This window comes from Pipistrellus kuhlii, unplaced genomic scaffold, assembly GCF_014108245.1.
Source record: "Pipistrellus kuhlii isolate mPipKuh1 unplaced genomic scaffold, mPipKuh1.p scaffold_m20_p_4, whole genome shotgun sequence".
NCBI lineage: Eukaryota > Metazoa > Chordata > Mammalia > Chiroptera > Vespertilionidae > Pipistrellus > Pipistrellus kuhlii.
The window spans coordinates 76,965,758-76,979,889 of record NW_023425540.1 but is presented as its reverse complement, the minus strand read 5'-3'; the positions used below and the strand labels follow the sequence as shown (position 1 = coordinate 76,979,889).

At 43.9% G+C, this 14,132-nt stretch overlaps 1 protein-coding gene across 1 annotated transcript in view; it reads right to left on the bottom strand.

The window, feature by feature from the left end:
• The window catches only part of GALNT17 (polypeptide N-acetylgalactosaminyltransferase 17), a 392,529-nt gene that overhangs the window by 82,694 nt on the left and 295,703 nt on the right, over positions 1-14,132 (bottom strand). The window contains exon 6 of the mRNA XM_036409104.2: positions 8,220-8,337. Coding sequence (XP_036264997.1) covers positions 8,220-8,337 — 118 coding nt within the window. The remainder of the gene's footprint in view (positions 1-8,219; positions 8,338-14,132) is intronic.

Here is a 14,132-nt window from a genome sequence, read left to right as displayed (position 1 = left end):
AGAAGTTTCCTCCTAGACTCTTTTATTTATTACAAGAGTCTGGTTCACAGATTCGTGCACTGGTGGGTGGGGGTCTCCCCTCCTGACATGTGGGGATTGTCGAAATGGGCTCTCCGACATCCCCTGAGGGGTCCTGGATTGTGAGAGGGTGGTTCTCGAGTGATGCATCCTGGAATTGGGCTCCCTCCTCTCTTCTCCCAATATTATGTCACTTTCTCTCTATATTTGTCTCACTTCTTTCATCTCACTTTACTCTAAGCTTGGCAGTAACTGATGATTTGTGGGCATTTAGCTGCAAAATACAATTATTTAGCAAACAGGATTTACTTAGCCTGGAATCTAATTGGCCTAAAGCAGGACCCTGTTCAGTGTCAGGTTCTCACCCAGGCCCTTCTGCTAAGGCAGAGTCCTGTGGTGGCAAGAACCTCCTTCTTCCCACCTAAGCTGCTCCTTCACCTCCTTCCCTTCCCGGAAGTTGCCCACTGGCACTACTGTTCACCTGGAAGGAGGGAAGCTACGGCCAGTTTCCCAGCTGAGAATGGTAGTTGGAAAATTCACTGCCTCCACTGGAAATCAATATTAAGTAGGGGGCCTGGAGTGGGTGCCAGACATCAGAGTCTCAGCTAGTAGGTCCTGCACATCCCATCATTTAGCTAATTGAGTCAAAAGTTTCTATAAGAGCCAGACCCATGCCCTCTGCAATGGGCTAGAGGCCCGGTGGGGAGCCAGAACTGAAGTGGGGAACCAAGGGGCTAGAAGCTGAGTCCCTCAGCCTGGCTGTGGGTATTGGGCATAAACTGGCTCTCCAACATACCCTGAGGGGTCCCGGATTGTGAGATGGTGGTTCTTGGGTGATGCACCATGGAATCTGGCTCCCTCCTCTCTGGCTCCAGGTGCATCACCAGAGAACTACAGCTGCCAAGTCATGTAGCTCAGCAGCTCCTGCATTGAACATCTCCCCCCTGGTGGTCAGTGTGCATCATAGCTACCAGTTGGACGGTCGAATGGTCAGCCAGTCACTTAGACTTTTATATATATATATAGATTATTTTTAGTACTTCCAGATTACTACTATTTTGTGATACCACTTAAGTCATATAACCATTTCAGAAGATGCAGAAAAAACATTTGACAAAATTAAACATTTGTTCGTGATAAAAACTCTTAACAAATTAGATATGGAAAGAACATACCTTAACATAATAAAGCCCATATATGGTAAGTCCACAACTAAGATCATACTCAATGGTGAAAGTTTGAAAATTTTTCTTTGGAGAGTAGGAGTAAGACAAGGATGTTCACCCTCACTACCATTATATCATAATACTGAAAGTTATTGCCAGAGCAATCAGGCAAGAAAAAGAAATGAACAGCATCAGAATTGGAAAGGAAGAAGTAAAATTATCTCTAGTTGCAAATGACATGATTATATAGAGAGAGAAAATTCTAAAGACTCCACCAAGAAGCTGTTAGATCTAATCACTAATTCAGTAAAGTCGTGGGATATTAGATCATAAAAAATCAGTAGTGTTTCTATATACTAACAAATTTTCTGAAAAAGAAATAAAGAAATGATCCCACTTATAATAGCATAAAAAACAATATAATACTTAGGAGTTAATCAAAAGATGAAAGATTTCTACTCTAAAAACTATAAGGCATTGATTTAAAAAATTGAAAGCACAAATAAATGGAAAAGTATTGTGTTTATAGATTGGAAGAATTAATATTGTTAAAATGTCCATATTACCAAAAGCCATCTATAGATTCAATGCAATCCTCATCAAGATTACAATGATATTTTTTACAGAGGTAGAAAAAATCCTAAAATTTATATGATGCTACAAAAGACCCCAAATTGCCATATATATATGGCTAATATGCAAAGTGTCCCCTCAGGAGTTCCACCAGGAGACTGGGAGTTCCATCACTCGCTATGATATGTGTTGATCACAAGGGGGCAATACAGAATGAAGGAAGGCCCTGGCTGGCAGCTGGAAAGCCCAATCGGCCGTGATCACTGTCCAGGCCTAGGGACTGTATCGATGCATGAATTACATGCACCGGACCTCTAGTTCAAATTACAAAAATAACTCATACAATTCAATAGCAGAAAGCCAAATAATCCAATTTTTAAAAAGATCTGAATAGATATTTTTCAAATAAGACCAATAGATACCTGAAAAGTTGATCAACATCATTAGTCATTAGGGAAATACATATCAAAACTACACGAGATATTGAGATTTTACTTCATATCTGGTAAAATGGTTGTCATAAAAAAAAAAAAGACCAAAAAATAAATAAAAACCGGCATGGATGTGGAAAAAAAGGGATCCCTGATGCACACTGTTAGTAATGTTGTAAATTGGTACAGCCACTATGGAAAATAATATAAAGGATCCTCTAAAATTAATAACAGAATTACCATATGATCCAGCAATTCTACTTCTGGGAACATGTCCAAAGAGAATGAAAACACAACTTAAAAAGATATCTCCACCTCTATATTCATATCAGCATTATACACAATAGCCAAATCATTGAAGCAACGTAAGCGCTCACTGATGGATGAATGAACATATGTAAAGCATGCAATGAAAAATTATGCATCCATAAAAAATGAGGAAATCTTGCCATTTGCAACAATATGGCTGGACCTTGAGGACAATAATGAGTGAAATAAGACAGAGAAAGACAAATACTGTATGATCTCACTTTTATATGGAATCTAACAAAAACACACACCCCAAATACAAAACCCCCCAAGTTTATAGAAAAAGATATCAAATTTATTGTTATCAGAGGCAGGGGGTGAGGGGAGAGGAGATTGAAGAAAGGTGGTCAAAGGTACAAACATTTACTAGGGATATAATGTACAGCATGAGGACTACAGGTATTGCTGTATGATATGCATGAAAGTTGCTAAGGAGAGTAAATCCTAAAAGTTCTCATACAAGGAAAAAAAATTCTTTTTCTTCTTTCTCTTTGTATTGTATCTATTCAAGATGGACGCTAAATAAATATACTGCAGTAATTATTTCACAATATATGTAAGTCAAACCATTATGCTGTGCAACTTCAACTGATACAGAGATGTATGTCAGTTTGTTCTCAAAATAAATAAAAGTTTTTTTAAGGACATTACAAAATATCTACCCTCTTAGCAAATTTTTAAGTATATAATAAGTATTAACTCTAGGCACGAGGCCCACACAGTAGATCTCTAGGACTTACTCATTTCGCATGACTGTAACTGCCTGGCATATTCCTACTCCCACACTCCTCTCCCACACTCGCTTTGTCTATCTAAATTCAACTCATTTTTAAAGTCTTAAACATCTTTTCCTTAGGGAGGCTCATCCCAACACTGTAGGCTAGATAATTTCCCCTTGATATGTTCTCTGATATCATCCCCCATCCTATCTTTTCTTTTCTTTTTTTCTTTTTAAAAAAATATATTTTATTGATTTTTTACAGAGAGGAAGGAAGAGGGATAGAGAGTTAGAAACATCGATGAGAGAGAATCATCGACCACCTGCCTCTTGTACACCCCCTACTGGGGATGTGCCCGCAACCATGGTACATGCCCTTGACCGGAATCGAACCTGGGACCTTTTCAGTCCGCAGGCCAACGCTCTATCCATTGAGCCAAACCGGTTTCGGCCCATCCTATCTTTTCATGCTCATCACATTGATACTTACCTGTTAAATGAATGGATTTTTTTGTCTGACCATGCCTATCTATAGTGGTATCCGCAGTGAAGGTGCCTGCTGCAGTAGAGAAGGCATTCAACACGTCTTCCTCATATTCAAAAGCATTCAACTGACCTGTTGGCCACATATAATATATGCATCCAGATTAAAGTCCAGTCTGTGAAACCCAAAAGCCTTTTCTATCTCCAGTCAAGACTAGGAACTTTGCTCTGAATTTTAACACAGATGGACTCTAACCCTGCACTATGAAGACATTCACATAGCCAGGTATGACCAATGCCAGCAGCAAAGGGAGAACCAAAGCCACAAGCAATCTAGAGGTTAGAAAAAGTAAACAAAATTCCAAAACATACCCTCAGGACCTGAGATTTGGGGTATATATTTATATGGCCCAGTCTAAGTCCCCTCCAGGAGTGACAGTTTTCCAATCACAACATTCACCAGATGTAGTAGACTTGAGCCCAAGAAAAAAGGGGTCCCTGATGCCCATTGTTAATAGTGTGGAAGACAAAGGTCATAGGAGGCTTCTGGGCACTGGAAGGGCTGATGTCAGGGGCTTTAGAGAGGGCAGGGAATCTATCCTGATTCAAATGGATACTGGAGGGTGAGTCTCAGACCCACAGACAGAGGAGAGGCTGGGGATCAAAGCACCTGTCTCATGTCACGCAGAAACATGAAACATGACATCTATATTCACTCGTCCTCAGATATCAGCACTCCTGGTTCTTGGACTTTCAGACTCAGACTGGGACTGTATATGTCCCCCGATTTCCAGGCCTTCAGATTCAGACTGAATTACACCATTAGCTTCTCAGAAACAAGAGACAAGGTGAGCAAGAGATGGGACAGAAGAGATCAGTGTGAGTTCATTTGGGGGTCTGGGGTTTTCTGAATGATCCCTCTCAAGGCGGCAATTCTCCAAATCTACTGATGAAGCTATCCTGATCGGCATAGGGACTCTGAGCACCCCAGCCTGTGGGTGACCCTTTAGATCTTCAATGAGTTGAGCCCAAGTGGACTGGGCCAGGTAAGGTGGCAAGGATGCCCATCTTGGACCCACCTGAGTCATAAGAATGGCATCCAGCTCTTCAGAAAAAAAATGGTGTGGCCCAAGGCATCCAATTATGCAACTAGCAGTTGTGGCACCCAGGTCTAAACTCTGCTTTTAAAATATATATATTATTATTGATTTCAGATAGGAAAGAAGAGGGAGAGAGAGATAGAAACATCAATGATGAGAGAGAATCATTGATTGGCTGCCTCCTGCATGCCCCACACTGGGGATCGAGCCTGCAACCCAGGTCCGTGCCCTGACCAGGTATTGAACTGTGACCTCCTGGTTTATAGGTTGACGCTCAACCACTGAGTCACACCGGTTGGGCAAAATCTTCTTTTTAAGAATATTATTGTTACTCTGTACAAATTAAAATATATAAGCCCCTTTCCCTTAATTCACCAGGATATGAGTCTAAATACATTGACTGGGATTCTTGTGGAGCATCGGCAGAAACTGCACCCAGGAGAAGGCCCTTGGGCTGGGAAGGGCCAGGCAAGGTTATCACACCTGTGCACCCCACACTCACATGCTTACTCATCTCCATCATCTCCATTGTGGGTCCTTGGCCTCACAAATAATTTTAACAGCCATGTACACACACATGAATCCTGTCTTTTACTCAGTCCTCGAGGGTCCTGTTCGAGATAAGACATTTTCTGATAGTTGTAGGATCTGACAGCACCTTTCTATTGTCTTCCATTTGGAACAGCTGTGTGACAGGATTCAGCAGTCTTGCCTGTCACTCTTTTATATGAGGTTTCAGAATAAGTAGTGCCTCTTATTTCCCCAAGAAGACTGATATACCAGGGTAGTCTGAAGCCACCTGATTTTATTCCACTTAAAAGTGATCTATCTGCTCTCCTCTCCTTGGGAGATTTTTTTTTTCCTTCCCATTTAGATATGTTACAATAATATGCCTCATTAAAAGTTTCTGATGAATGTTACTCAGAACAAGATGAAACCTTTCCATTTCTAACCTCATTTATTTTCTCGGTCCTGGAAGCTTTTCCTCCCCTTCACTGTAGTGTATCGATTATTTTGGTTGCAGGCAAGCTGCCTTTCATCCCAGCGACAGCCGGAAGTCAGCCTTGAGCCTCAGCGAGACTGTCTATTTTTCCTATTCTTGTGACACTCTACTTTCTAAGGAATTAAAAAGTAATGAAAAATGTCAGAGAATAGTTAGAAAGACTGCAGATGGACCTATTTCTTGGTGGGGAAAAAAAGAATCCCAATGAAAGTATGTTCATATTGAAAACGTCCCACTTAACATAAGCATAGGATTCTGTATTGTTTCTCCTAGCTAATTTATATAAATGTACGTGTGCCCACTGTATTCAAATTAATATGTGTGTAGAAGATGACAAAAAGCTTGAAGTTTTTTCAAGCTGTGGGATGGCTTTCTTAAAAAAATGTATTGTTCCCTCTAAGCAATATAAAATAGCACAGAATGAAAAGAGAAATACTATGATTGGTAAACAAAGCAGCTTACATAGATCTCCAGGTAAAAGGGAGCCCTCTCCAGAAACCTAAAGTCACTTGATCCAGACAGCTACATATAAGCTCAGGAGGAAGTAGGTATAGTTACCTAAGGGGTTGAGGAGGGGGGGGAAGGGGGGCTGTGCTGTGTGAGCTGGGAGTGAGGAGAAGGTACTCACTGTGGGCCCGCAATGGCCATGAGGACACCTGGAGGAGGGCCTTGAAACATGTGAACTCTCATGAGCTCCTTTCTGAGAAAAGTGTGTATCTGCTAGGAAGCTGACTAAGGTCAAGGTGTAGACCCAGCAGCACTTAAGCTTGGCCATGTGACAGAATCCCTGGAAGGCTTGTTAAAACACAAGTTTCTGGACCCCACCCCAGAGTGTTTGATGTAGCGGATCTGAGGTGGGGCCTGAGAATCTGCATTTGTAACAAGTTTCCAGGTGAAGTCGATGCTGCTGGTCAGGGACCACACCTTGAGAACCACAGAATAGTGAAGACGGTGGCTCTGAAGACCCTGAACCCAGGTCTTGACCTTTATGGCATCAACAGCACTCAACTCTGCTTTAAGAATGGGCAGAAAACAGGCTTCTATGAAGTCAGCAAAAGGAGGGATGAGAAGGTGGGAGCAGGGCCAAGTTCAACATGCTAGGTCCAGATTTGTGTCTGCAATTAAATTCAAAACAGATGAAAGACAGTGTATTAGCTACGATAACATAATGATGGATTTTTTAAATTGCCAGATTTTACAAAGAAATCTCATGCAAATTCTACTAAAGAAAGAACCCTGCCTGGAATTGAAAGCACAGGACAAAAAGGGAGGGATTTTAGGATCCAGAGAGGGTTGCCAACATTTCCTTCACTCATGTAGTCTGGCCATTCATTACATCCTATGGGTACACAGCCTTTCATTCCACAAAGCGGACTCGAGGGTTGATGAGGAGCTGATGGGGTGTCTTAAAGGTACTGAGCAGCTAGGGCTAACCCAATGAAATCACAAACAGAGCAGGCTTTGATTAGGAACAGGGATTCCGCACAGGGTACCTGCCTGGTAGAACAAAATCGAGAATACAACAGGAAGGCGCAAGAAATGCAATAAACTTAACTCCTTACAATTGAGTCCTGGGCCATTTCCAACAAGCATACTTTCCAGGGGCCTAGATATGCAAACACTCAGGACAGGGGGCAACAGACACAGAGACCTCGGCAGGAAGGGCGTCCTCCCAGCACTCATTCTTTGCAATGTGGAGAGAAATTGGCACTAGGCAGGAGCAGCAAATCTACTGTTAAGAGGTTGACAGTGCTTAAAGGTGTACCTTACCAGTCGGGGAGCAGTCATTTATCTTAACTCTAAAAAGAGGAGGTTGGAATATATCTATGTGTCCCATTTTATTTTTTTGCAGTGGAATTCTCTTTTCAAACAAAATCTTGAGCAAAACCCAGTATCTAACATGTCTAACAGTGGAAGTGATCTGGCCTAGGGGCCCAGCAAGAGGCCCATTCTGCATTCTTCTCACTCCCCGACCCTGTCATTCTCTTTAGAAGCATTTCTGAGACAAGGGAGGGTCCCACAGAACATGGCCCTGCTCTTCTCTGGCATCTTGTGATTCCACAATGTATATAAACCATCAAAAGTCATAGAATGGCAATACTAACTTAAGGAGCAATTTAATTTTAAGACAAATGTAAGGAGAGAATGAAACCTGAAGAGAATAGGAAATAAATTCTGTGGCTATTGTCCAGAGTGAATCACCGAGACATGGAATAAATTGTTCAGCTCTTTGAAAGGGAAAGCCCAGGATTCTCTGTCTAAAGAGGAGTGACAATCTTGCTGGAACATCCTCAGGGACAGGGGTGGGATGAAGGAATCTGTCATTCATCAGCTAAGGAAGCTTTAGATATACATGAAGGTGACCAGGCAGCTCTGCTCACAAATGTGAACAAGAGCAAAGGTCACCATGTCACAAACCTTGATTCCAAGTTCGATGTTTTCTCCTCCATACACATCCATCCCAGGGTCTAGCAGACCGATTTCACCAAAGAACTTCCTGTTGACTACGAAGGAACAGCCAATCATTGCTGGTGTCCTGTGGAAGAGAGAGAGAGAGATACTAACGTGATTAAAATCATCAAATACTAGTATACACACTGGAATTTTATTCAGCTACTAGAAAAAAGGAAATCCCACCATTTGCATCAATATGGATGGTCCTGGAGGTCATTTTACTAAGTGAGCTAAGTCAGACAGTGAATGACAAATGTTTGCACATGTGAAATTTGGGGAGGGAAAAAAAAGCCAAATTTATAGAAACAAGGGGAATTGTCTTACCACAGACTGGGAAGTGGGGGAAACAGGGAAATGTTAGTCAAATGGTTTAAACTTGCAGTGGAAGGAAGATGAGTAAGTTCTGGATATTTGATGTATGGCATAGTGATTATAGCAAACAATATCGTATTATAAATTCTAAAGTTGCTAAGAGATTAGATCTTAAATGCTCTCACCACAAACGGAAATGATTATGTGATGTAATGGAGGTGTTAGCTAATGCAATGGTGGTAATCATATTGCAACATATACATGAACCAAATCAACCTGTTGTGCACCTTAAATTTACACAGCGCTATATGCCAATTATATCTCAATTTCTTAAAAAGATGCTAAAGTCATCGGCACCAGAAGCCCATCACAGGCACCATCCTATGGGGGTGGTTCCACTCTGGCCAATGGAATAACTTGGGGCTTCATTCCACTCTGGCCAATGGGATAACTCCCTGAAGGCCTCAGTTCCCATACCCCCATTCTCCATATAGCTATGTTTTAGCTTCAGTCAAACTATGGGCCCCAAAGCATCTGGGGATAACCTGGCACCTTTGCAGTTTGAACAAGAACAGGTCTCACATGTCATGTGAAGTCCGCAAACATGGAGACTGGTTCTCACTGCATGTCTGGGGACAGCTGTGTGACAGGATGGGTGCATGGGAAGTCTCAGGGAAGCTCAGAGGAGAAGAACAGATGTGTCTATCTCCTATCCCAGGAAGAAGGGCTTTACCAGTTGGGGACATGGAGGGAAACTGGAGAAAGGAAGGTCAACAGGAGGAGGTCTAGACTCCACATTCCGATGGGAGACAGTGGATCAGGATGCTGGTCCTCAGGGAGGGGAGTAGACTCAGAGGAGACACTGGTGTCTTAGTCCACAGAGAAGGGGTACTGAGTGGGAGAGATGAAAGGTACTGACAAGGTGACCATTGGAAACAAATGTTAATATTTTACTTTTGTATATATGAATCTTCTAGATTATTTCTTCTGGAGTAGGCTAAAAGCACAAGTTGAATTCAATGAAAATCGGAGACAAAAACCATCTGAGGCAACACATCATGGATGCATGTGCAGAAATTGATGGAAACGTAGCATTGATCTACAATGTTCATGGCAATTTTGCATAAAGCATTGAACCCTGCATTGCTAATAACGGACAACCACTGTTACATTTTACACACTGCATTGTATTATATTATATTACCTCCTGCATTGTAGTGCAATATCAACAAATTCTTTATGTCTTTTCATCTCTGCTTCCAGACTTCCTACATACCCTTGTATAATAAATCCATTCAGCAAATATTTTCTCAGCACCTACCCTATCAAAGGCATTTTACTGGTGCTGTAGGGGGTAGAAAAACGCAAAATATACTTCCTGCATTCAAGCAACTAAGAGTCATCATCATTATTACTATATTATTATTATTATAGCAGCTCTTTATTGAGTAATTACTATGTCTCCAGCACAGTGCAAAGCACTTTTTCACACACTGACTCAGTTAGAAACCACCACAGCCCTGCGAAGGAGGGGCCATCTCCACCTAAAAGCCAAGCCCCATGGGGATGTAGTGGTCTGGCCCTGAGTCACAGAGTAGGGCTCAGAGACCATTCAGCTTCAAAGCCCTACTGATACGTGGCACCCTCTAGCCTTGTGATATGTGGCATATTCCAGCCACGGCTCCATGGAGGAGCTGGCAACCCCCAAGCTGCCAAACACCAGACGTGCCATTAAGATGCTGTTGTGGGCAAAAGAGACATCTCATAAGGAGGCCCAGTGAAACTCCCCTGGGCCACTAGGAAGGTACTCAATGACATTCTCTGGAGCTGAACTATAGACCTCAGTCTCAGATCCTCATCTGCTCCTTCTGAGCTTGACTTTGACCTCACTGTCCACGTTTCTGACTCTATGGAATTTCTCCTGCTTTCCACAAGCCCGGGCAGCAGTGGGGCATGCTGGGAATAGCAGTGTTCAGAGTTGAAAGAACCCAGTGTGAATGCTGATACTGCCACTGGAGACGGTACTGGGTTAGGTTAATGGAGCACTCTGGGTCCCAGTTACTTCTGTACAGCATGCTGCTGTGAAAAGATGTGAGATGAGCCCAGCGCACAAGGCACAAGCTCAGCAAATAATGCTCCTTTGCCCTCTACTGAGACTCATCCAAGCTTTTCCAGAAACCTCCTAGCAATCATACCTGTGTACGTGGGGCACTGCCCTCTACTGGTGCAGATGTGCCACCCCAGCTACACCTGGGACAGCAACCACTCACTGTTAATCATTTCTCCAGCCCTTGACCCCTCAAAGAGAAGCAGTAGATCTGCAGCCTAGAAAAGCACTGTGTGAGCCCAATCTCCCGCATCAATCAACCAAACCTAAACAGTCAATCAAATTATGTTTTTGCTGAAACTTGGAATTGAGGCAGTGCTGGGTGCTAGAACTAGGTGGTCTCATCCATATGCAGGGACAGGCCATCATAGGGGACAGCTCTGGTGCATGTGGATGATGGCACATAGGGAGCAAGGCAGGTACACAGTGGATGGAGATCTGAGGCCAGAGGGTGGGGGCTGCCTGGCGACTTCAGCTGCCCATCTGCTGAGAGGTGTGGCTCCACTCTCTGCCCGGGGCATGTGAGAGTCCCCTGTCTTTGTGGTCTTTCTTGACTTAAACCTTGTTAGACAGGCTTCTGTTCTTGCCACCAAACTGTGATGATGACACATGTGTCCCCTCCTACTTATGACCCAGGGCAGGATGGGGGTGGTAGCCCATGGCCAGGAGAGGCAAACTTCGGGGAAGATTCATTCTGGGAGAGCTAAATGCCAGGGTCCACCCTTGTGATGGAGAAATGCCACAGTCACCCATGCTCGGAGTATGGAGGTGCAGCGTGGGAATGCAGGAGTCTGCAAAGAAGGGGGGCAGGAGGCAGCCTGGTGTTAAGTCAGTTTTCTAGAGAGTAATTGCTGAGCACATTAAGACATTCTTGTAAGTCACAACAATCCCCCATAAAAGCTTGTGCCTGGTATCTGAAATTGTCTGACGTTAACACTCATGTGAAACTAAGATCCTTATCCAAGACTCTGTACTTCCTAACCTCTTAAAGGCAAGCAGGGCAGTTAAAATCACAAGGCACAGTCAACCAACACTCCGAAAGGGTAGCTTTGGACACTGCCTCATGGGGAAAGCAATGTTTCTTTGAGATTGACTCAGGGACCACCTGGACCCATCTGCATCAGCTCCACTTGCACCAGCATCACTTGGATGGCCCCTTAGAAAATGCAGATTCCTGGGAGTAGCCCAGGATCAAGGAACCAGGTTAAAAAGACTAGACTCAGAAATGTGTGTTTGTAGCAGAAAAGTCATCTCGCTCCCCCCATCAATAGAGAGGTTATCCCTCTAATTTCTTAATTTGCCATTGTATTCCCAGGAGCTAGTGCCTTGCCTGACACAGAGCACTTGCTAGATCCTGTTGAAAAAATAAATTAGTGTAATGACCACACTGCCTGTCCCTGGTGGGGAAAGGCTCAGGGATAGCTGTCTGAACTGAATCAGAACCCAAGGACAGCAGGGGAGTGTGCTGTAGCTAGGGCCAGAAGGGGGAGAAGAAAGAAGGGCAGAGAAGAAGAGAGTATGAATAGTGCGGTCAAGTGGAGGACGGAGGGGAGGAAGAGGAAGGAAAAAGAGACAAAAGTGCTGGAGGAAAATGGGGTAAGTTGGGAGAGAAGGGGCTAAAGCACAAGCTTTCCCAGTCAAGGAGGGCAGTCTGGATCCTTGTCCTTCCAGATCCTTTCAGATTGCTGTGGGGAGACACCTTCCTCTGTCAAGCAGCCTGATGCTTCCATAGAACTGCTTTATGGAAATATGAGGCTAGTGTTGGTTATGGTGGTGAGAAGAGCATTCAAAGTACAAGTGCCTTGGGTCCTCTATGGACTGGTTGCTGTTCTGTTCAGCATATTTGGCCAGGTTCCACCTCAGAAGCCCTGGGATTCCTCATGGCAGAACCAAGAGGTCTCCTGGGGCCTTCTCATAAAAACCAGGCCTCAGCAGATGCCCTAGCTAGCACAAGGGCCCCCAGGAGGCCATGGCAAAGCAGGCCTCTGTCTGCATCCGAGCCGGGGTAAGAACCCAAAGACGAAGGACAGGAGGCGGCTCCTAATGCAACATGGAATGAACATGTGAAATGATCCCCTAAAAGCCAAGGTTAAAAGTTTGCCACTGTGTCAAGAAAAACACACCTGACGGGGATGGTGGGAAAGAGGCCGGCAGCGGCCTAGAAACCATCTCTGGAGGGAGGCAGCCTCCCCACAGAGCCAAGACCCCAGTTCTACAAACAGCAGGTTCAGAGGTCTGCCCTACAGTCAGGCAGCTAATGGATAATGGGTGAAGGTGGAGACTAGATAACTAAGAGACATGTTCTCCCCCACAGGTAGGCCGATTCTGGAACTACTTGACTGGCTGACAGAGAGCCACTGTCCTCTGTATGGGGAGAAACAGGTCTCCAACAGAAAGCCACCTCCTGGCCCCACTAGTTAGCCAGGCTTGACCTTATAGTCAGCCAAAAGCCAGCACGCCCACCTACCCCTCCAAGGCACCCTCGATGCCTGCCCAGCCACACGAGGCACAGTCAATGGCACTTCAGGGTTGATAAAATTCTGGAACATGAGCCTATGGCCTCATTCTTCACACACAATGGCAGCAATTACCACCATTCATGCAAACATTTCCAGTCAAAATCACTCAAAGATGATCATCATATTAAAGGGATCTGCCACAGTCTAATAGCTCCATTACATAGAAGAACAGAAATGAAAAGTAATCACTCTTATTGTTGCTGTTACACAGAATATATGCAACACACACAACCTTTCCTGCTGAGAGAGATGAGAAAGAGAGGGTAGTGGTTCCAGAAACTCTCACCAAGATTTGCAAGATTTTCTCAATGTCAATGCTCCCCCTTCTCAGAGGTGACAAAGCCCCATCTGTGTCCCAGATTCCTCTCTTCACAATCCTTCACTGGCTCCCTGTTCTCTCCAGAATTCAGTTCAAGGACTTCCTTGGCATTCCTGCCCTCCTCATATCTTTCCAGCCACAGGCCCCAAATACTCCATGGCCTGGTCACCCAGGCTCTGTGTAGTTTCGGAAGCGGTACTTATACCTTCTTCTCCAGAAACATCATGTGACCGCCTGCATCTATCCAGATCCTGCCCACATTTCAAAACACATTTCTTTCTTTTTGAAAACCAGCATGTTACAAAAAACGAATACATAACTCTTAAGAAAATATACCTCAACAAAAAATAAGAAAAAAATGTTACATAATTTTATAAATAATAAAATATCATATGTATCCTCTGACGATAAGCACTCAGCTCTGTGATTAACATCCATCCCCTATCATATAACTTACCTCTTCAAGTATCGGGATCCATCCATCCTTCCACCCCACTGGGACCTCTGATCCACTGGCCCTCCCACCTTACAGCAGAACCCTCCCCCGTTTCCTCTTTCCTTTCCCTACCGAGTTCAAGGCCATAGTCCATTATTACAGTGGTGCTCTGGCACTCTCCTTT